Source organism: Taurulus bubalis, assembly GCF_910589615.1.
Source record: "Taurulus bubalis genome assembly, chromosome: 3".
In the NCBI taxonomy this organism is placed as follows: Eukaryota; Metazoa; Chordata; class Actinopteri; order Perciformes; family Cottidae; genus Taurulus; species Taurulus bubalis.
In genome coordinates, this window is record NC_136591.1 from 16,005,627 (window position 1) to 16,028,191 (window position 22,565).

The 22,565-nt window shown below is 42.7% G+C and overlaps 3 protein-coding genes across 3 annotated transcripts; 2 read left to right on the forward strand and 1 right to left on the reverse strand.

Annotated features, from left to right (window-relative positions):
- The first annotated feature begins 5,612 nt into the window (after positions 1-5,612).
- On the forward strand, positions 5,613-9,213 carry grpel1 (GrpE-like 1, mitochondrial). The gene is made up of 4 exons (XM_079215932.1): positions 5,613-5,695; positions 6,893-7,049; positions 7,708-7,789; positions 8,411-9,213. Exons 1-4 carry the CDS (start codon positions 5,628-5,630, stop codon positions 8,755-8,757), a joined length of 654 nt encoding a protein of 217 aa, XP_079072058.1. The 5' UTR covers positions 5,613-5,627; the 3' UTR covers positions 8,758-9,213.
- Positions 9,214-15,324: 6,111 nt separating this feature from the next.
- tada2b (transcriptional adaptor 2B) lies at positions 15,325-17,909 on the reverse strand (the record flags this gene model as incomplete). The annotated part of the gene is made up of 2 exons (XM_079215125.1): positions 17,622-17,909; positions 15,325-16,536 (listed from the first exon to the last, which is right to left on the reverse strand). The coding sequence occupies exons 1-2, from the start codon at positions 17,889-17,891 to the stop codon at positions 15,325-15,327; spliced, it is 1,482 nt and encodes a 493-aa protein (XP_079071251.1). The 5' UTR covers positions 17,892-17,909.
- A 310-nt stretch (positions 17,910-18,219) lies between these two features.
- Positions 18,220-21,144, forward strand: cfap184 (cilia and flagella associated protein 184; the record flags this gene model as incomplete). Its single annotated transcript, XM_079215672.1, has 3 exons — positions 18,220-18,990; positions 20,387-20,734; positions 20,815-21,144. 3 exons carry the CDS (start codon positions 18,220-18,222, stop codon positions 21,142-21,144), a joined length of 1,449 nt encoding a protein of 482 aa, XP_079071798.1.
- Positions 21,145-22,565: the final 1,421 nt, after the last annotated feature.

Below are 22,565 nucleotides of genomic sequence, written 5' to 3' on the forward strand. Positions count from 1 at the left end.
AGGACAGGCAGACTGGTGCAGTTCAATGACTTAACACAAAAAAAGGCTTACAGGCAGAGTACAGGCAGATAAGAGCAGGTGGGTTATAGGCAGGTAGGTAACTGGGAGGCAGCTGGGAGGACAGGAGGAAAACCAACCCTCTGCGTCAAGTTATTTTTTCTTTTTCTTATTTCTCTTGTTTTGTGTAGAGGAAAAGTTATCACTGAACTTCTACTGAACTGCTGACACATGACTCCCGTTCTGCTTAGGGATATAATAGAACTTGTTTAACGCTACCTACCCTCTGCATTAAACTGTTCTGATGACTTGAGGGAAAGCATGACCGGCCATCTTCCTCCGATGAACCCCAACTGAACCACTGACGTCTTGTCTGGCTCCACTGAACCGCCGTCATCTGAACTCCCTCGGCGCCTTGGGGCATACTACAACTATTGCCTAACGAACTGTGTTGGTCGTAGCAAAGCCTGATCTGTACACCACATTGATCAAAAATGGAAATGACCTAGTCTACACTTTCCCCGTCTGTCCAAACCAAGTGTGTGCCTTCAAGTTGGAAAAATCCCATAGAAAAATCCCATAAGCTTTAATAAGTGAAGTGATACATGATTGGACATATCTAATTATATCATACATGTCTGTATCATGAAATGACTGTATTGACCCTTTGCCTTATGCGATTCCAGGGCAGTTGCTTGTTTGTAAACTGTTGATTTTAGTCCTTCTGCGCAGAAGCTTATTAAATATACAAAGACAAATTCCTATTTTAGCTCTCTCTTTATTCGATCAACTTCCACCACATTTTGTACTTGGTGCTGCTAGATTTATGTGTTCTTGTGTTCCTAATTTGTTTGTGTCATATAGGGGCGCTTACATGGGTTCTTTTTTTTATTCTGTAAATCTTTTAACTGGAGCACTGTGTGCCAAGGTTAAAGAGTCACTGTTTGGTATTAAACATAATGATTGGAAAAGGTCAGCAGTCGCTTTTTATTTTCTCCAATACTACTTACCTTTGGTGGGAATATAATAAAAAATGTTTATTTATGGAGGAGGGAGAGCTCAATAGTGTTCAGATCAAAAGGGAGTTTAAGGATGGGGAAATAGTGAATGAGAGTTGTCTTGGATTTCACACTATATCCTGAACAAACAATATAAATATACACTTTTGAGCAAACATCATGTTGTAATCTTCCATTAACATTTTGACTTGCACGTGTCTCGATCAAGTTATTTTGTTCCTGATTCCAACCTGAGTCCTTTAATATTTGACAGTACCAAGTCCAATCAGATACTTATATTTACCTATATGTTGATTAAAAAAATGGCATTAAATCCAAAACTTAGTGAGTACCTCTTGTGAAATTGAGGTCACCCTATCAGCTAATGACAAGACCTATCACTCTGTTGGATTGATGGAACTGCAAAAACACTCAACATTGTACCGAGAGCACTTGACAGTTTCCTGGTCTGTTTTCTCCAAGTTACTTAAATAATTAAGGGCAATTAGCGACAGCTGATGTGACCAGCTGACGGCAACGGCTGTCAATTTAAGTTAAAGTAAAATGCTGAACTGTAGAGTCCATATTAACATTAGTAGATGGAGGTGAAAGTACAGCATAGTGCTTTCTTTTAGGTGACAAGACACATTTAAATATGCTCAGACATCTTAATTGCACATCTAAATGTTATTTTTTGTCAATTTAAATCTCGGACAGGTGTTTGAATATTTTATTAGAAGGTAAATTCTAACCTCTTTGCTACTGTGGATCTAGTTTATTTGACTGCAAGACAAAGTTAAAGGAACTTTCATGCTGGACCCTAATTTCCATGATTTTGTGACTCTTTCCCCTCTCTCCCCTCTCTCTCCCCATCTCTCCCTCTCTCCCCCTATTGGCACTTAAAACAGCAATCAGAAGGAAAAAAAACCTTTACGGCGACATAGATTGACGGTGCCAAATTGCCCGATAGGATTATATTGCAGCTTGTTTAGTGGATGCAGTTTGCAGTGCTCTCGCTCAATACTGGACCTATTTCATAAATTGTTATCCCCATTAGTCAGTTTGACACATAAACAAACACATATCACACACATATGAAAATAGGGTCCAGGTTAAAGAAAACTGAAGTTTCCCTTTGAGATGAATTTTAAGTGTGTACTTTTGCATTTCACATTTATACTAAAGTACTCTCCCCCTCCATGACAGACAGTGGCAGTGATAGCTGGCCTATGGGTGTCACCAACACTGGCTCTGTTGTGTATTGCATGTATTAAGTACATTCCTCAAAGCGTGTGTTTGAATGCCCTCTGCTGGCGGCCTGTTTACTCGCCTGTTAAAAACTGTGGCAATCATCTCACTCCAGTGAACTATTTTCCTGCTCTGATTCATATCCATGAAAACAAACTGTGGAGGTCTTGTTAGTCTTGTTGGCTGAGAAGGGAAAGGGCTCCAAGAAGATCCCCAAGCATGAATAATTGAACAACCTTGAATAAGTTGTCTTCTAGTTTGCGTGAAAAAAAACAACAACTTTCAAACAATCTGTATCCACCCACCCACTCTCGACCTTTCTTCCACTACAAGCCGGCTTTGATGTGAGGTTTATTTTCTCTCCATGGGTGTCTATGCCCCCCATTCATTTGTATGTGCCTTCCATCAGCTCTCCTCCTCTGGTAAACAAACAGACAGCTCTGTCGGCTGCTCCATCCCCAAGGCTGAGTGCTCCAAATGACTATTCATAAGGACTAAATCCTTAACCCAGATGAGCCCACAGCAAACACACTCATCATGTGTCGCCGCTCCTCGTCAAACTTTGGAGAGGAAAAGGGACATAATTGATGGTAGGGTCAATGAAGAAAATGGGGACTAGACATGTAGTAGTGTTTACAAACATAGTCCTCTTTTTGAGTTCGACATATATTATTTGTATATATTTCATATGTCTACTGCGCTACAGAAGACTACATGAATATACAAAAATAACTATTATTAACTTTTGCATTTATATTACGACAAAACATTAGCTCAAAATAATAACATCACCAATAAGCTGTAATTATTGACAACGTGAGAAATACAAATAGGAGCAGGTCCTATGTAAAGTTAAGCAACTAACTCACTACATGTAATGTAGGTGGGTGAACACCTTTTAGTGGAGATTACCTACAGAGATCCTGACGAGCCATTTCGGGTTTCCTCCCTGTCTCCTCCTGTCCCGTTCCAGAGCAGCTGAAACGCCATCCTGCAAAGTCCAAGCTGTAGTTAGACAGCAGGTCCAGATGAGTCCTCCTGCCTTGCTAACCTGTGGGCTTCTGAGGCTTTCCTTTGATCTGTGCGTTCTTCAATTCAATTCAGTTTATTTTGTATAGCCCAAAATCACAATTACAAATTATCCTTAGAGGGCTTTACAATTTGTACAATATGACATCTCTGTCCCAGGACCTCACATCGGATCAGGAAAAACTCCCCATGAAACTGAAAAAACCCTTTCACAGGGAAAAAAGGAAGAAACCTTCAGGAGAGCAACAGAGGATGATCCCTCTCCCCAGATGGACAGAAGCAATAGATATCATGTGTACAGCATGAACAACCTAACAGAGTTACAGCACATTCAATGAATGATTCATATAATGAGTAGTAGGCATGGACCGCGATCCAGATGACCACGATCCATGTCAGCAGAGGGAGGTAGAGAGGGGGGGCATCAGCAGGGCCGCCATGGCAGGAGGCAGGAGGCAGGACCGGCTCCAGATAGCCACGATCCATGGAAACTTGAGAGACGAGAAAGCACAGAGGCTGCGGGGAAGAAGTAGAGTTGGTAATGTGCATTGAAGAGACATGAATTTATCCAGAAGGAGAGAGAGAAGAGGAGAGAGGAGCTCAGTGTATCCTAAGATGTCACCCAGCAGTCTAGTCCTATAGCAGCATATCTAGGGGCTGGACCAGGGCAAACCTGAGCCAGCCCTAACTATAAGCTATCAAAGAGGAAAGTCTTAAGTCTATTCTTAAATGAGGTGACTGTGTCTGCCTGAAAGTGATATGGTACTATGAGCTCTCTAGTGGCGTAATATGGTACTATGAGCTTCTTAAGATATGATGGTGCATCACCAGTTAAGGCTTTGTAGGTGAGGAGAAGGCTGCAGTTGAATAGTCCTTTTGGTTAGGTAGGTTCCTAACTGAGTGAAATGACCTGGAAGTACCTAAGTGGCCGCCATGATAAGTGCTGGTCGAATTCTCTAAATGCTTCCTAACTCAGCTCCTTTAGCATAGGAACCACTGGACTTTCCTTTCGACCCACAATTCCTTGCGGCGGCAACATTTAAAGTGACGTATCATTCGGTCGTTCACGGGAACAAACGATCATGACCGAGAAACGCAGATCATGTAAATAACCATAAGCATAACTTGGAAATACTTTAAATAATCTGTTAAACCAGCTGGCAAACTACGGACGTTAAAAAGTTGCTGCAAAGTGATCAAACTGATGTATTTGATATTCTCTCTGGTGTTGTACTGCAGCCTCAGTCCTCATTCTTTTATTTTACTTCACTTACAGAAGCTTTGATGAAAGTGTTAAACTGGACGAGTCATGTTTCAGATTTTCATCTTTGGAATCAACTATTTTTTCACATTGCAATAAAACATATCAAGTCAACACTTCTAGGTTACACTGAGTTGTGTGATGTTTCATAAACTGTTGTCTGCATAGATTTATGATCAGATTATAATCTCTTATATAAACCATAACAACATAAAGAGATATGAGACACTGTTATTGGGAGAACGTATTTAATTCAATATGTTTGAAACTGAACAAAGAGACAGTTTAGTAGCTTTGTACTCTGTGAAAAATACCTTGGTTTCACTTTCATATTCCTTCTTTAATTTCGATTCCAACCTCGTTAATAAAGTAATACTATGAACCGGGTTGTTTAAATCGTCTGCATGACGCAACACTGTAAGAACACACAGACGAAGTATTTAAGATGATCTTTATTGTAGTCCATCTCGGACTACAACATTGTACTTTCACCGCTGCAGACTGACGTCACTAACATCCGCCTGCCATCGCGTCATAACTACGTCGTTAGTGAAAGTGGAGTCGTTTTTGCTAAATACCGTGGTTGTCTTGTCCTAACTCCTCATGAATTATCCTTCCCATCTTTCCTTGACCCCGTGACGTTTTACACAAAGGTCAAGGAAAAGTGGTTAGAGTTAGACGCTAGGAGATACTCTTTTGACTATTCCACTGCAGCCCCTGTCATAATTATATGATGCTCATTCATAATTATTAGATACTTTAGTTATTATAAGTTATTATTTTGAAAGTTTCTCGTTATAATGATTTATGGGATATTTATTTGTTCTCACAGTTGCAGAAATGGGTTTCCATAATTTGATAAAGATTTGTTGTAACTGTCCTTGGTGGTCACATGAGGAGCCTTCACCTTTAACTTCAGCTCAACCAAACTACACCTTGTCGTCAGCCTCTTTTCGGTATCTGATTGGTCAAATGTGAGCAGTGTTCTTCTTACTGACTTCTGATTGGCTCAAACCGCTCACGACTGTCATCACTGTGCGTGTCCCGTCAGCGTGTGCTGAAGGAGGTTTTACCACCAGTGGTTCACAAGGAAAATGGCGAGCTGGTGTGTGCGAGCAGTGAGACAGAGCTACTCACTTGTAGCTTCACCTGCGCTAATCAGGTAACACACTTAAACTCGACTTTGTTAACAGAAATGTGCCAGTTCCAGCAAGGCTAGGCTAGGTTGTGCAGGATGGAGAGCTCATGGCTGCTCAGGGAACGGTGGAGCAGCAGCCCGGCTAGCAGCCCGGCTAGCAGCCTTAGCTTTCCTAGACCATGGTTCTTAATGATGACCTTTACGTGAACATAGGCTTAAACTGATTGACCGGACACGTGTTTAAGTGTGTTGGACATGACCTAATACAACTGTACCTAATCAGCGTATTTAGTGTAGGGGTGGGTGGGTGTGTCATTGTTAGCATGTCACCGCTCGAAGAAGGACGATGACATAACTTGGTATATACTAGCTAAACTGTGTGTGTGTGTGTGTGTGTGTGTGTGTGTGTGTGTGTGTGTGTGTGAGAGTGAGAGTGAGAGAAATGCCAAACCGAATTCCTAAATCTGATAATTGAACGTTTCATTTCTCGTTAGTGAACGTGTAGCTTCACATGATGTCGATGAATCATCTGTGAATGGTTGTCATGTCTCTACACTACTCTATAGGCCAGAGAACAATAATAACGTATGGTGAAATATAATATTCCACTCCTACTTATGATTGCAACAAAATTCCACTTTTTAGGCTGTATACTAAATATAAGTACGTTGTCATTGAATGACATGATGAAGTTACGCAACGTTCTGCGTCAGACATACAACTGTTAGTTAAGCTGTCTGGTTCTGTCAATGAGAAGTCTGGACAAGGAACCAACATACAAAGGCCTCTGGAGAAGAGAAATAACATATGCAATACTTACCGATGGGTTCAAACTCTTCCACTAAAATCTATTTCACATCATTTTCACAATCCTCAAACCTTCCAGCAGGAGCCCTTGTTCCCTGAATGGAAGCATACACATTAGCTTTGTTTCTCCTGTATCTGCCTACAATACTGTTTATAATCCCACAATTTATTGAGTCACTTTGTTGAGGACACTTAACTTTCAGTAAATTAATTAACGAATGGAGGATGTAACTAAGGGCTATACCTAAGAATTATTTCCATGATTTGAATAATCTACAAATTATTACCATGGTGATGTCTTAAACTGTTTTGTTTGTCAAACCAGTGATCCAAAACTCAAAGTGATCCAATTTACTATCAAATAAACTGACAAATATTATATTACTGACAAATAAATTCCCCCCTCCCAAACAGAGCATCTCCACGATTGCTGTGTACAGCCACCCAGCAGAAGAATGGCCCCGGGTCAGAGGAGGCTGAGAAGCTGGACCAGAGTGCAGCAGAGACTCTCCTGATGGAGGAGAAGACCCAGCTGGAGGACCAGCTGAAGGACCAGCTGAAAGACATGACGGTGAGTACTGGACCAGTGTAGGCCGGTCGTCAGACAGGTGTTATCTTGTACCTAGATAATTACTGCATCTATTTTGACTGCATCATTCTGAAATGACAATGGCCTGAAGAATTCTACTTATTTGGTTAAGTGACTCTCATAATTTTACCTGACAACTATTTTAAAATGGACTAAAGAGTGACATTCATTTCACTGAAATATAGGCTTCCTATGAAACATGTGTAAAGCAATGTCTCTGGTAGATCCTAAAAATTCAAATGAATTTCTGTGACATTGCGAGTGAAAAGTAACTGAGTGATGGTCTATAATATTTATGTTCCCTATGATTAATTAAAAAACGGATTGACAGATTAGTCTGTAATACAATAAATTAGCCACAGCTTGAACGTGTGAGCATTGTGAACATAGGATTCCCCTTTTGAGCCCTAAGTGTATGTAATGTTTAAGCTTAACTAGCAATAGCTCAAATTGAAGGTCTTACAAGAATATGTTGTATTAAATGTTTTTTATTTGTGAATGGAGGACATGTTTACAAAATTCTGTTCCATTTTCATCAATACCACTTCTCCAAAAATGCCTAATGGTGATTAAGTACAGATTATTCCTGAGCCTTTGTACATAATGTCATGTTCACTTACTTTTTCTACTATGTTTTCAGGAAAAGTACAAGCGGGCGTTAGCAGACACAGAGAACCTCAGAACGAGGACACAGAAGATGATAGAAGACGCTAAATTATACGGTAAAGACTCCATTTTAGCTCTGCCAGTTTTCAATATTTCAACTAGACGGCTGGATGAATCCTGCAGAAAAGTTGTATCTTTACTCTTCAGTTGCATGTTCTAACCACTGGATGTCACTGTGAAGAAGGGCAACTTTAGCCTTTTTGATTAAATTGTATGTCGTCATGAAGTGGTTGGCTGTTGATTTAGGTAACTTAAAACCTATACGTGCACTGTTTGCATAATATAATGCACTTGATTTAGATTTCTAATTTGAGTGTGCATACGTGACTTACTATCTTTTGTATACCTGTTACAAGCTTTAAAGTGAGACTTGTACTGTATTATGTATTGTAAAAATCAGATAGCAACTTGTCTGTGTAGTTTGGCAATTGGAAAATGTACATTCTTTGTCTATTTTATTTATTTTTAATTCTCCTTTTTAAAAAGCTGTAATATCTCACGCTTCGCTAACGGGGCAGATCTTCTTCAGCCTTAAGTGGTCTGCTATGACGGCTAGCTAATGCTGGCTTTTAGCGTGTCACAACTATTACAAAAAGTAAAGCTACGTACGACACCAGGAGACCAGTTGGGAGATTTAAAGCATGTTGAATAATGTTCTAACTTCCTCCCATCACTAGGGATCCAGGGCTTCTGTAAGGACCTGCTGGAGGTGGCCGACATCTTGGAAAAGGCCACAGACTGTGTGCCCAAGGAGGAGGTGACGACCCAGAACCCTCACCTGAAGAACCTGTACGACGGCCTGGTGATGACAGAGGTCCAGATCCAGAAGGTCTTCACCAAGCATGGCTTGGTCAAACTCAACCCTGATGGCCAGAAGTTTGACCCCTACGAGCATGAGGCGCTCTTCCACGCCCCTGTGGAAGGCAAGGACCCTGGCACTGTAGCCATGGTAACCAAAGTGGGCTACAAGCTTCACGGCCGCACCCTCAGGCCAGCATTGGTGGGCGTGGCCAAAGCCCCCTAGAAAGGTGGATGTAACTGTGACAAAGTGGGATTTGCTTTGTTGCCTGAGGGTCTGATGACCTTGGGTACAACCGACTAGTCAAAGAGGCGGGAAGCCAACTGAGCTGGACTTTGTATCTGGACAATATCCACCATCTTTAACAGAAACATTTACACATACACTTTGTCTGGCACAGGACGGTCTTTACAGTAGAATTTCAGTTACTCATGTGAGTCATTTTAGATCCCAAATGGAGGCTTTATGTCTCCTCCTGCAACCATCAAGCCTAACTCTAATTGTTAGGCTTATTTGTGTGAGCTATGATTAATAGATAACTATGAGTAGTACTGATTCTGAACTGTAAATATAATTTCAGACTTTTGTTTAAAGCCCTAATAACCTTGAGCCCTTTTCTTGTTTGTGAGATTTAAATGACTTTTGTGAATAAAGCAAGGAGCAGGAGGCTACTTGAGGGTCTGAAGAAAGCTTGCATGTTACTTTGTATTGAGTTGTGTTTCCTGAAGCCTTCATGGTGCAAACCTCCTTCTCTTATTCATTGGACATGATCAGGCTCTGGTAAGCCAGCCTCCGTCATTGTGACGTTATTATGAACAATCTGACAGTAATGTAACGGCTTTAACTGAAGACCACAAGAAGAATTCTTTAATACTGTCCAAGCCGTCACAGCATGAGAATAAACTGATCAAATTCTTTGACGCATCCTGAAATTAAACCAACCTAAATCCTCACTTTGTGGTGGCTCACAGTTTTAAAACCTTTTCAGTGAGTGAGACGCATGAGGCAAAGTTACCGCAGAGGGGAAAGCAGGTATGTAGAAAACTCAGGAGGAGGAGGTTGTTCTCTCACAACACGCTCACCTGTACAGCTGCAGCACTGACTGACGACTCATGGATCGGATTCAGTTATTCAGTCAAACCCGAACACACAGCCATATTGTTTGATAAGTGTGACTTGCTCTTCTTAAGGATATCATTATCTCTGTGGTCCATCACAACTATACGTCCATGAAAGCCATTCAAAATCAGAAAGAAGACTTCTTTTATCTCCAGACCTGAAAATGATTATGTGCACACACGTTTCCTCTGCAATGGTTAGAATGAGGATTAGACTGAGTCGTCAGTTCATGTCCAGCTGATGTTCTGTGATCCACCAGCCTTCTATTTGAATGTAAGCGTCCAGTGTCTTTCACCAATAACTGGTGATTTCTTCTGTTCTTCTGGCTCAGAGGGCTCTTTGTCTCTCAGTCGTTCTGGTGGACTCAGTGTTCAACACCAGAGTCCTCATACATGGCCAATAAGGCTTGTTCTGATTCTGAGCACCACTTTATGTTTTTACATAAGGAGCCATCTTTTGATTTTGCTGGATTTTTTTGATGCATTTCACTGGCATCAGAAGTGATGAGAGCTAGTCAGGTTTGGTCCTTGAAGAAGGAACTGTTCAGTGAGACACCTTTTTAAATTCTGCTCCAGTCACAGGACCTTGAACCACCAGACGAGTAGAGTTGTGACTGCAGATGGTCTTGATCTCTTCCCATGGTTCTATTAACTTTGAGGCGTTTGTGCCAATTAACAAAATATCTGCGTTATATGTGGGGAATATGTCCACAAGCAGAGACAGACATGCCACTAAGCCACACTTTCTTTGGCTGATCGTCGCCTCTGCTTCTTTTTTTTCCCCTCAATGTGAAGAATGCTGGGATGACTTGGGTGGCAAGATATGCGTTTATGGTCATCCTTGCTCATGTGTCCTATAGACACCCAGTTCTGTCCTGAGCCACCCCATCATTATAAACATTTGCAGCATTAAGGAAACTTTCATTGCAAGACAAACATTTGTTTAAATTCATTGACACTGAGCATTTTTAATTTATACAACATTTCATGTTTTTCCACCATTTATTCACAATTTCAACAAACATTTTTCAAGCTTTTATCACCCTTCAAATCAACAATTATCTCTGAGATTGTGTAGTCTTGAAATGTCCCCTTTCTGTTTGCAGGTTGATCATTTTTTCCATAAGTGCTTTTTCTGTTAAATTAACAGTCCACTTGTGACAGACTAAAGTCTTCAGAGTGTGTTTGTCCTTAGTCGGTTACGCAACTTTAATTTTGTGACTACGCAATCAAAAGGTTAATACAGTCGCCACCAATGCATTGGACTTTATGCATCATATGTGCACACATTCACCACAATGGCCGGTCTTTTGTTGGAGGTACTGCGCCACATACCTTGGCATAGGCCGGCTACAGGTTTTCTGACCGTTTTTCTCTGGGACTGAACCCCAGCTCCAGCAGCAGAGGATGAGGAGCCTACAGCAGCTGGTGCCGGAAGGCAATAAAACGACTAAAAAGTCCTATGTTGTCCTCAAAGAAGCAGTTTTTTACTTATTGTAGTGACCCTATTGCCAATAAAGAAAAGGTCACCACGGTTGCTGACTGCTTTATTTAGACACGTGCAATAAATGATGAAATTCCAGTTTTTTGGGGACCTCCAAATAGAGTCTCTTCTCTTTGCAGCTGTTCTATGGCTTCATCAGACCATGGCCGTCATCATTCACCAGTCAGTCTACAGCAATACGCAGTGATGAGCACCTCCAGGTCTGAGGCCGTGAGCTTGGAGTAGAGCCGCCGTGCCTTCATCAAAAAGGATCATCTGAGGTGGTTTGGGCATCTGGTCTGGATGCCTAATGGGCCTCTAGTTCTACAGGCACGTCCAACTGGTAGGAGACACACAGGACTCACCGGAGGAATGTATATCTCATCTGAAAACTGTTGCTGGGGAGAGGGAAGTCTGGAACACCGAATGTAGCTGCTGCTAGCAGACTCCGGATAAGCGGAAAGAAATGGAAACTTTCCCAAAAGATATAGTATTTACAGTTTATTTTCTCCATCCCTTTATGCTTTTTTTGGGGGGGCGGGGGCTGACAAACTCTTTGCTGTGATAAAGTGGTTGTCACTATCGTGAATGGGTCTTTTTTTATGAAATTAGTGTTTGAATCTCCTGAGTTGTTTTCAAATATATATTTTTTTTAGATTTACATTTCTTCCTTTCTTAAATTTATAGACATTTATTTGTATAAAAACTGTGAATGAAAACATTGTGACTATTGTAACCTTCACATGCTCTTTCTCTTAATGGATATCAAAAGTTAACATTTTGTTTTTTAGGCGTAGTTTTCTCTTTCAGGGTCACAAGTACTGCAAATGAGGAAACAGGACTATGCAGAATTATAAAGTGTTTGCACTTTTAATACATCTCCATTCATACAATAACAAAATGTGCAATAACAAAAATAACGGGACAGCAAAAAGGCCCAATAGTATCAGACCGGTAACAACAGCATGCCATCACTATCAACCCTTCTCTGTATTCCAAAATCAGTTTGAGTTTTTATTACAAAAGCTATAAACATCTCCATGACACAAAATACTGTACATTTCACAGGTCAGTAATTATAGTCTTTTTCCAATTTATCTTACAAAATTATCTACATTTGGTGACATACAAATACGCAAAATGCCCCTGACAAATAATATAACCCCACTGGGAAAATATGATCAAATTGTTGTTTTCCATTTACACCGAAACACTCCGTTTTGCAACAATGAGGAACATTTGGTTGCACAAAAAAATCTGAAAACGGTCCTCAAAAAGAATCCCAAACTACAAGCTGTCGAAAGGAATTACCAAAAGTTGTCATTCAAACAAAAAGGGAACGCTCCGTTCTGCATGGGGCTGTTTGGGTGGAGGTTGGATCCGAGCCTGCGTACACCAATTTTAAGCTGACCTGAAAAATTCATATTCTCCCCTTTTTCGTTCTTCTTTTTACAATACCAATATGATGCTCGTACTCAGACTGTTTCTCAATCAGCATCTTCAATGAACTATTACAGTCGATGGTATAACTCCCATCAGACCTAGTTGATCATTAGCAGATGAAAACACATCTATGTACCGGAGATGATCCATTATGAATGTAAAAAGATGACAAAACAGATGTTCCACATACAATAAGGTCAGTGGCACCACAAAGGCCCAGTATCAAGTCACACGAGCTGAATACATTGAAGATCACTCAGATGAAGAGGTTCTTATCGTTAAATAAGGCGGGAAATATAATCAGTGATCCCACTCTTCTCTAGAACCCATTTTCCAGGACTTGGTCAGTGAGGATCTCTCCGTTATGACGAAGAGAGATTGCATCATAGCAGATATGTTCCATATGTGCTAGTCTGATTTAAAAGACGTGCAGCTATGGCTATAACTTCTCTTTAAAACCACCTCTTCGTTAGAAATGTTTGAACACATTGGTTCAAAGTTAGTGAACCTCCAACTGTGCATGCAAATCCAGCTGACAAGGCACGTCAACAACAGCTGATAGGCACGTCAACAACAGCAATGGAACCAAACATGCTGACAAATTTAACATTATTCAATGTTTAAAACACGTTGGCATGAGTCATCCGACCAGCCAGGTGTCTTCACAGTGCTTTTACAAACACACACACAGCAGGTTACTATTAAACTCTGGAGTCCAAACCTTCCATTTCAACGTTAATATGATCCTGAACTATGAATGTTTGTATACAATACTTAACATGACAATGTGTTTCATCTCTTTCCAGTGGCCATGCTACAGAGCTCCGCTAGGTGAAGATGTTGAAGTTATTTTCCAGGACATTTTACTTTTTAAATGTGTTTTCAATGAGAGGGAAAGTGTTTTCCAGGAAATGTGGGATGGGATTTAGCATTTTCCTTATTCACAACAAACCCCATGAACAGATCTGTCCACATCCTAATACTTCCAACTGCCCATTGATTTCTACAGAAGTTGAAGATCTTCTGAAGAAGGGTTAACTCATTGTTGATTTTAGCCTTTTTTTGTTGGCAAAAAAAGAAATAGAAAATATCACTGTATCCTTTAAATAACTAACTATAAGAATGGTGCATATGGTTTGTAGCACATTGATGCAATATGACAGAACATTAACTCCCTCCACAGTTGGTTCTGCCTTCAACACAAAGTGAAGTAACCTTTGAAAAAGTACAAGGAGGCAGAGGGTGTGGACTGAGGGGAACACTGCCGACTAAATGTAAAAGATTAAACAGGAACGCATAATCACTTCTCAACAAACAAACTATAATCTTGGAATTGTATTTATCATCCTAACACTCCTCTTACCTGTTAAATTGGGCGGGGCTTATTTGGAATCACATCACATTTCAAATTCCACCCAGTCCTGATGAAGCAGATTAGCTGGTTTATAAGCATTAGACATAAAGATGTTTTTTTAGCAATATTTAATGCTATGGAGAAATACTTAACAAGATCTGATGCCAAGTTTCCAGGCGCTTTAAAAATTCAATACAATAAAGCAGTCAATGTATATTCATTTGCCATCTACACATAACAAATTGTATTATTAAAAGCCACAGTTCTCCCTCCAAAATCAGAAACACATATTTTTGTTGACCTTGTAGTAAACGGCTCATGATTTCTAGAAAGAGACATCGTTGGTGACTTTCAAATTTTTGTTTTTTGGCACAACAAGCCGAGTGCAGATATCTCCAACATTAAGCAACTCACGCCAAATTAAACTAGATTGATAAATAACACGAAAGGTAAGAGGAATAAATATGGAGTATTGATTTTGTGGTGAACTGGCCCTTTAAAGAATTGAGCAACAAATGTGCTGAGCAGGTTGTTTTAATCCCTGCCAGCTCTTTAGTGGACAGTTTGTGTAATGACAACAGTCTCTGAATCACCTTTTAATATTCTTTGGCATTTATTTACATACAGTTCTTGTTGCTTATTGTCTCACATCATGTATACAAATACTGATAGATAGAGATATGTATATATATCTCAGTCTAGCTCTGTCACTGTTAACTGTGGGACCAGATAGAATCTGCTTCAGTAGCCAGCGCTCAGTAGAGCCGGAGGACGTCTTTTCCTTCACTTGTCGGCAGTAAGAGGGAAAAAGGTCAAAGAAGATGAGTTTACTGGAGATGAAGGAGAACAATGTTTAAAATGTTCCAAGATGTGAACAGCTAGCAGTCCAGATTTAACTGATAAACAGCTGGCACAGTTGATCAAATTAGAATCGGAGAGATCCTGAAAAACGTCTAAAGCCTCAACGGTGAGGAAATGGAATTATTCATTCTCATGTCCCCTTCTTTCAGGTGCAAGTGGCTTTTCCAGTCAGTGTTTGGATCTAAAACCATCAATGAACCTGTTACATTAACACCAACATTTCCCTGCAACTATGCAATACTTGTTAGCATTGTAGTTCTCATTTATGTAGTAACAATATGGACACAAAGTCATTTGAACCCACAGAGTTGATTTTTGTCCCGGTCCCTTTCCAAATGTAAAAATATAGGCTAGTTTTTGTTCCTAGACATGGTAGGAAAATAAACAGGTTTTTTTTCATCCTTTCTTTGCAATGTACATATTCACAAGGTCACCTTTGAAAAAAGCCAGTAGTTTTGTCCCGCCCACGGAGCTTATAGCAAATCAGCTGTCAGCAATGACCAGCGCATTACTTCCTGATCGGAGACGGGTCGCTAGGAGGCGTCTCGGGATATCCAGCCGCTTTCCGTGAGGAAGGTGAGAATGCGCTTCTTGAGGACCTTGTCCAGGTAGCTGGGCAGCCGGCTCTTGGCCGGGATGCCTTGCCTTTTCTGCAGGTGATCTTTGATGATGATGGTTTTGACAGTCAGGTATCGTGCAGGGCTGAGGTTCAGAGAGTTACACAGCACCTTCTCCCTGTCGGACAGCAGCTCAAAGCCCGCCAGATTCTCGATGGCGGCAAACTCCCCATCTTTGCTCTCTTCTTTGATCCCACCTCCAACCCCCAACCCTCCAGCAAGGCCTCCTCCCCCTCCAGCTCCACCCCCAAGTCCCATCCCAGAGCCGAGCCCGCCTCCTCCTGCGCTGCCCCGTTTGGAGGTGACCACACTTTTGTTCTCCTTGCGTTTCTCCCGCTTGTGGCGCGCTGACTCATATTCAGCAGACTCTTCCAGGCGGGTGATGCCGTTGCGGCGAAAGCGCTGCAGCTCCCGCACCTTGGCCCTCAGCACACGCTCTTTATGTATGTTCTCAAAGAAGTCTTCAAACTCCCGATGGGCCATGAACTGGCAGAGCCCCCGCAGTCTGACCCGTTGCTCCTTCTCTTCCTTGGTGATCTTTCTTTTGGGCGTACTGGGAACAGAACCTGATCCTGCTGCTGTGGTGGAACCAGATCCAAGTGTGCCACCGCCAGCTCCTGCCCCCCCCACACCACCAGCAGAGCCTATAACTCCCAGCGCCGCTGGCTTCTCCTTCTCCTTGTCCTTCTTGTCTCGGCCCAGGAACGCAGGCACCAGGTTGTAGTCTCGGGCGATGTTCTTACGGCGCTGGCGCTCTCGGAGCTTCCGCACATACATGTCCACGTGGGCCCGCTTCATTTCAATTTCCACATCCTCGTCGTCGTAGTTCACAGACAGCCCGCTGATGAGCTTCTCGGCGTCCTGGTCATATTCGATCTCGTAGTCGTCCCGTAGTGGCATGTAGCCCAGCTGCTGCTGCTCGGCCAGGCTGATCTCAAGAGGCGGGAGCGGCGTGGTGAGGCTCGGCGACAGGGGCCCGCCGCTCGGGCAGGTGTGGTCCGTCACTCGGTTGGGAATGCTGTCGGGGATGCAGGCTTTACCCAGGTTTCCGTGGATGTACATGGTGACGTAGTGCTCCATGACTTCCTGAGGAGTTCGGGATGCTCCAACGTGAGCGGCCATGTCCTCCTGAGAGACAGCACAAACAGGAAGTTGTTAATAACGACCTTCGTGGAAGAAATACAAAGGAATGCTGTTATTTATGTCCATTATTTTCATTTACATGTTATTTTAAGGGTCCGTAATTTCCTGAAAATGTCCAAGTACGTTTTCAGGAAAGAACTATGTGATATGCAAAATGACGCAAAAAGACATGTTTCAGTAGAAACACATACTGTTAATTCTAATGAATTGGGAATGTAACCAGAGAGCACATAAGCTAGTTTACCTTAAAGTTTGACCTTAAAGAAGATGACTAGGAAGTTTACAACTTCCTAGTCGTCTTCAAATAGTAAAACTTTAAGGTCAACCTTTATTTTACCTTATTGAATTTTGTTGTAAATACTTTTGACATTTAGCATATTTTAATATGGCGTTATGCAAACCTGGAATTTAAACCATTTAGCAAGGTTTATCTTAGATATTTGTGGTACATTTTTGTGTATTGTAATGTTTCATTCTTATTTTTTATTTAGTTATACATTTGGAGCTTTTTAGTTAATTTGTTGTGAGCTGACAAGTGCAGGTAGGTTAACTCAATAATGATGCATTCAAGGGAATCCAAGTTCCACTGAGACAGTGCAATATTACAACACAAAGATGTAATAGCGTAAGTTCTACTTTAGAGGAGTTCCTTGTTTGTTACATTCTGTCTCATGTGATCTCGTACGTTCCTCCTGGTGTGGATGTACTGCAGGTTCTTACAAAGTATTTTCATGTGATAATACATATGATCTAAAAACCTGAAGTAAAGTAAGCACTATATTCTGGGTATTTTTAATTTAATCAGAAGCTCCTATCCTCAATGTGACATGTGAGAACGTCTTGTTGTGCCTTTAGTGACACATGTTACATGCTAGAACTAGAAGAACCGAGCTGACGTCCACACGGTTGCCACTCAGCCGTCCACCGTGTCCCGCAGTAGAAAAGAACACGGGTCGTGAACGCCCCTTAATATCATCACGGTTACCCTGAACACGTCACGTGTACTTAAACACAACTCTGGTGACGTATCAGCGCGTGGCGGAGGAAAAGTAACTTAAAAAGTGATGTACCCAGTTTCCAAAGCCGTATTGCTCGATGGCATCGAGCAGCGACTGCTCTTCCCTGCTGGTCCATCCTCCCGCTGCCTCGGGACCCCAGAGGGAGAACCGGCCGCCGTCGACCTGCTGGTAGCCGTGCCATCTCCGGTGATTACCGATTTCTGCGCCGGCCGAGAAGCACTCCGGGCATAGTTCAATATCGGGGCAGTCGGTGCAGCGGAGCCGCAGGTTAGTAACATCTGCGAGGCAGTTAACGCAGTACTTCTTCCCCAGGTCGGCCATGTTGCCTGGCTCCTGCTTCTTGTTGTTGGAGGCAGAACTGCGCGCCTGCGCACAACGAGCTTCGCAGCGCGCGACCTGCTCACATCCTGGTTGTTAATATTAATGAGGAAGCTCGGGGCGCCTCTGATTGGCTCCCGATCCCAGTTTCCAGGACGACCGAAACAAAACGAACCGTGTCATTGACTTGGGAAGTGCACGAGCCCTACAGCTATAGAGACATTAGTAATACTTAACTTTTCTTTTTTTATTGCCAATGGAAAGAGAGACAGAACATGAGGAGAATGATGGGGTGCTATCAGCGGCCTCCAGTGAGGAGGTCCCAGCTGACATGGTTGCATCAGATCATGATGAAGACAACTCTGAAGGCCCTCGAGGGGCCCCTGTTGAAGAAGAGGCCCCTTGTGAACCAGAAGAGAACCGTGGAAACAATGACTACATCAAAAAAAGTGGATTGGATGTGAAGAAGAATGACCTGCCAATATCCCACGAGGAGAGTATTGTTTTTCAAATCAACAGCATTGATGACGATGGACCTCCCAGACTGCATTTGGATACCCTGGGGGGACGGAACGCCAGCCCAACACAGGAGGAAGACGTGGAGGAAGAGGAGGCTGAGGAAGAGGAGGCTGAAGAAGACAAATCCACTGCTGCTCCTGCAGACCAAGAAGCCGTCCACCTCCTGCAGGAGCAGTGTGACAGAGATGGAGCCCTCCAGCCGTGTGACAGAGATGGAGCCCTCCAGCAGTGTGACAGAGATGGAGCCCTCCAGCAGTGTGACAGAGATGGAGCCCTCCAGCAGTGTGACAGAGATGGAGCCCTCCAGCAGTGTGACAGAGATGGAGCCCTCCAGCAGTGTGACAGAGATGGAGCCCTCCAGCAGTGCCGCCTGCTGCAGATGAAGCTTACCGTATTCTTCCGCAAGAAGGCCGGGGACTCCGCCCAGCTGGACCGGGCCGTACCGGTGCCAGAGCAGCTGCAGCAGTATGAGAAGTACATGAGCATCCTGACTGAGCTGAAGCAGCAGCTCGCCGCTGACTGCGAGGCAGCTCAGCAGCAGGCAGAGGGGCAGCGCCTCCATTCCCGAGAGAAGCTGGACACGGTTGGTCTGGTCTTCTGGGCCTGTGCAGGTTTTCTACATTGTTCGCACACTTTGGCTGAATAAATCTGATAATTTTAAGGTTGAAAAGTTTCTGTTAAAGTCAAATAGAATAAAATAAAGAACTAAAACAGATAAGCAATATTAGAACTGGAGAAATTAAATTAGGGCGAACGTCAATAAAAGGCTTTTAGATTCTTTAATATATAATATTTGTCCCAATTTCTAGTCCTACAACTGCATGGTTGAAAGAGTTGTGTAAAACCTTTTGTGAGCTGTGAATCCGAAATGCCCTCAAGTTAAATTACATTATGTGTGTAGCCCAATATACAAATATCATAGATCATACGTGTGTCTCAGAGGGCTCAACATACAACATACAAGCTGTTGTTAACAAGGAGGAGGAGTGTGTACATGAGTCATGTGTATGAACAACACCATCAAATTACAACGTATTCAATCTAAAAGATGTGCTGAGTGTTTATGTAACGGGTTGAGACCGATGTGGAGGCTGTACCTTAAAGCAACATGTGGAGTTTCTGTCTCACTGTCAAACCAGTGAGACAGAAACTCCGAAACTGGGGGGAAAGTAGGCGGGGCTCAGTTGGAACGAGGTGATCTGAACATCAGAGTTTAGAAACATTTGATTCTAAATCTGAACACAATTGTGTTGTTGTAAATGGTAATGGTCCTGTACTTGTAGAGATCTGTTCTAGTCTTCAGACCACTCAAAGCTGTTTCACACTACTTCATCATTCACCCTTTCACTAAGTGCCCCTGCCCATCAGGAGAAGCATTCACACACACATTCACACACAGTAGGCACAGCTACAAGTGTTAAACCGAGGATCGAACTGCCGAATCCTAATGGTGCTATCAATGAAATCTGACCAAACCACACCCACAGTCCTGATGGCGCAGGTTAGCTGAGCATTAAAGTGTTAATACATCAACTTTAATAATACATCAACTTTAATTGTTTCTTGTTGTATTTAAATAAATCGTATTTATTGATCAAGAAATACTTCAGAGTTTGAAACGGTCTCTATCCCTCCAGGGAGAAGGAGTACAAGGTGCTGGTGGAGCGGACGGAGTTATGAACAAACAAAGAGTTAATAGAATACAACTGGAAACCTGGAATAAATAGTGCCATCTGAACCCAGTGTTCCCTTTTTAGAAGTTACAATTGAAACATTTAGCAAGAACTCTCAGAATATTATAATTATTATTATTATACTATAATGAATGCATTTTCATTTGACTGCATAAAACACAATCTTGTTATCCATGTTTCAGCCACCAAATCAGAAGGCCTCTACAAGTGCCTCAAAGGGTCTGATAGCATGTTCCGGTGTACTGATCGGTGGCCAAACGGTCTCATCTTCATCCTCATCCTCAGGTGGAAGATGAATGGCGAGCGTTGGCGGCACAGAAGCAGGAAGTAGCCGTGGCCGCACTGAGCCGGCGCCTGGGGAGGCACGCCGCTCAGGCCAAAGTGGAGGCAACCATAGCAACCGAGACGCTGCTGCAGCATGAGCTGATCAAGCAGCGCCTCAAGCACATCAAGCTGAGGATCAGGATTCACAGGCTGGAGGCGGAGCTCCGTAAGGAGGAGGAGCATGCCAGGGACCCGCGGCACCGCCAGTTTGAGCAGCTGCAGGTGGAGAGGCTGGAGCTGAAGAAACACACCGAAAGGCAACATGAGGAATCTTCAAAGATGCAGAAAAGTATCAGCAGCAGCTTGGAGGTAGGTGGGCCTAAAAGGTACAGATTGCGTCAAAGTCATTTGGTAATAAGTAATTGAGTGAGCGGTGTTTTTTTTCACAGCTCCTTTCAAACGTGAAGGAGAAGCTGTTCTGGAGCCAGATGGAGGTCCAGACCCAGCGAGAGCAGCTGGCCGTGGTGGAAGCCATGGTGGCCAGGAAGAGGGACCTCCTGACCAGGACCAGGCAGGCACGCAACGGCCTGCTGAGAGACAACCTGAGGCTAAAGGAGCACCGGGGGCTGCTGGGGAACAGGGTCCTGCTGCAAGACTTTGAGGACACTGTGGACGCCTCCGACCATCTAGAAGAACAATTGGAGGATCTGAAGCGCCGACGAGCCGGGGTTGTCTTCAGCTGTGGCCGGTGGAAGAAGAAGCTGGAGACGACTTCATGAAGGGTGAAGGAACGACTGAATCAAAGTAGATCACACACATCAGGAGCGCTAATGAGCGTCAGACCGTATCTCTTAGTACTTCCACATGCAATCCACTGAGACGGGGATCAAGTTAAATGTTGACACATGTCGATTTCATACATCCAATAAAACAAAACAGAGTAGACATGTAAGGCCATGGATTTACACAGTAGTAGTATTAACAATAGTGTTTGATACATATCAGTAAAAAGGCAACATGAAATAATAAAATGGTCTTGCAGCTGTTTCATTTACCAACACAAATACATTGTGCATTTTTTTTAATTAATATTGTCATTTTTTATGCAAAATGTTTAATTATATATGTATGTCTCTTCTGTGTTAACAAACATCAAGGGAAATTACTTGTATGTAAAAAGAAACCTACTTTGCTACAAACTTGATTCTGACGTCTCCCTCTTCCCCATGCAATGACCTCAGGCAAACACAAGAGGGCACTGTTCCCCTCCAGGAAGAGTTTACCTGGAACTACATTTCAGAGCTCCATCTTGTTTCTTTGTTAGAGACTTCCAAATCAGGGTGACTCCAACACTCACTGCTTTCATCTTCAGTCGGTGGTAGTAAAACAATAAAATAAGGCATTTGGTGTAATTTTAATGATAATAACTCTTCTGCACCTACTGTTTGGGAAAAAAAAACTCATAAATGGCTGTATTTCTTAAGGAAACTTCTAAGGACACCTTCCTGTACCACGTCTTGTAAACTTTTACTGAGGGGCAATAGAAAGCATCCTGCTGGAAACATTACAAACAGGACGTGCACGACGCAGGACAGGACGGGGACTAAAGATTCTGGCCACATAACATCTATTGCTTCTGTCCATCCGGGGAGAGGGATCCTCCTCTGTTGCTCTCCCTCAGGTTTCTTCCCCTTTTTTCCCTGTGAAAGGGTTTTTACTATCTTTATTTGGGGAGTTTTTCCTGATCCGATGTGAGGTCCCGGGACAGGGATGTTATGTGTACAGATTGTAAAGCCCTCCGAGGCAAACTTGTATTTGTGATGTGATGTAAAGCCCAGAACGTCATGAGTACCATCTCCTGAGCAGCAGTGATGCTGGTGAGAAGAGAAGCCTGTGAAGAGCTAAAAGGATACTAGAAGACAACGCCTACCCAGACAACCTGTTCACCTGCAGCCGTCTGCAGAGAGATACACAAGTATCAGCTGATGAACCAGCAGACCTCAAAACCTTCTTTCCTCTGGCTGAGACTCCGTACCCCATCGTCCACCCTCCTCCATTGCTTTTTGTATCTTTCTTATGGAGAAAAATAGTACTTCAAACTGCATTTTGTTGCACAACCCTGTTGTACGATGACAGTAAATGAACCCTGGTCACCTTGTTTTGCTGCTTTGCATTCTGCTCTGTATGGAGAGAAAGCAAT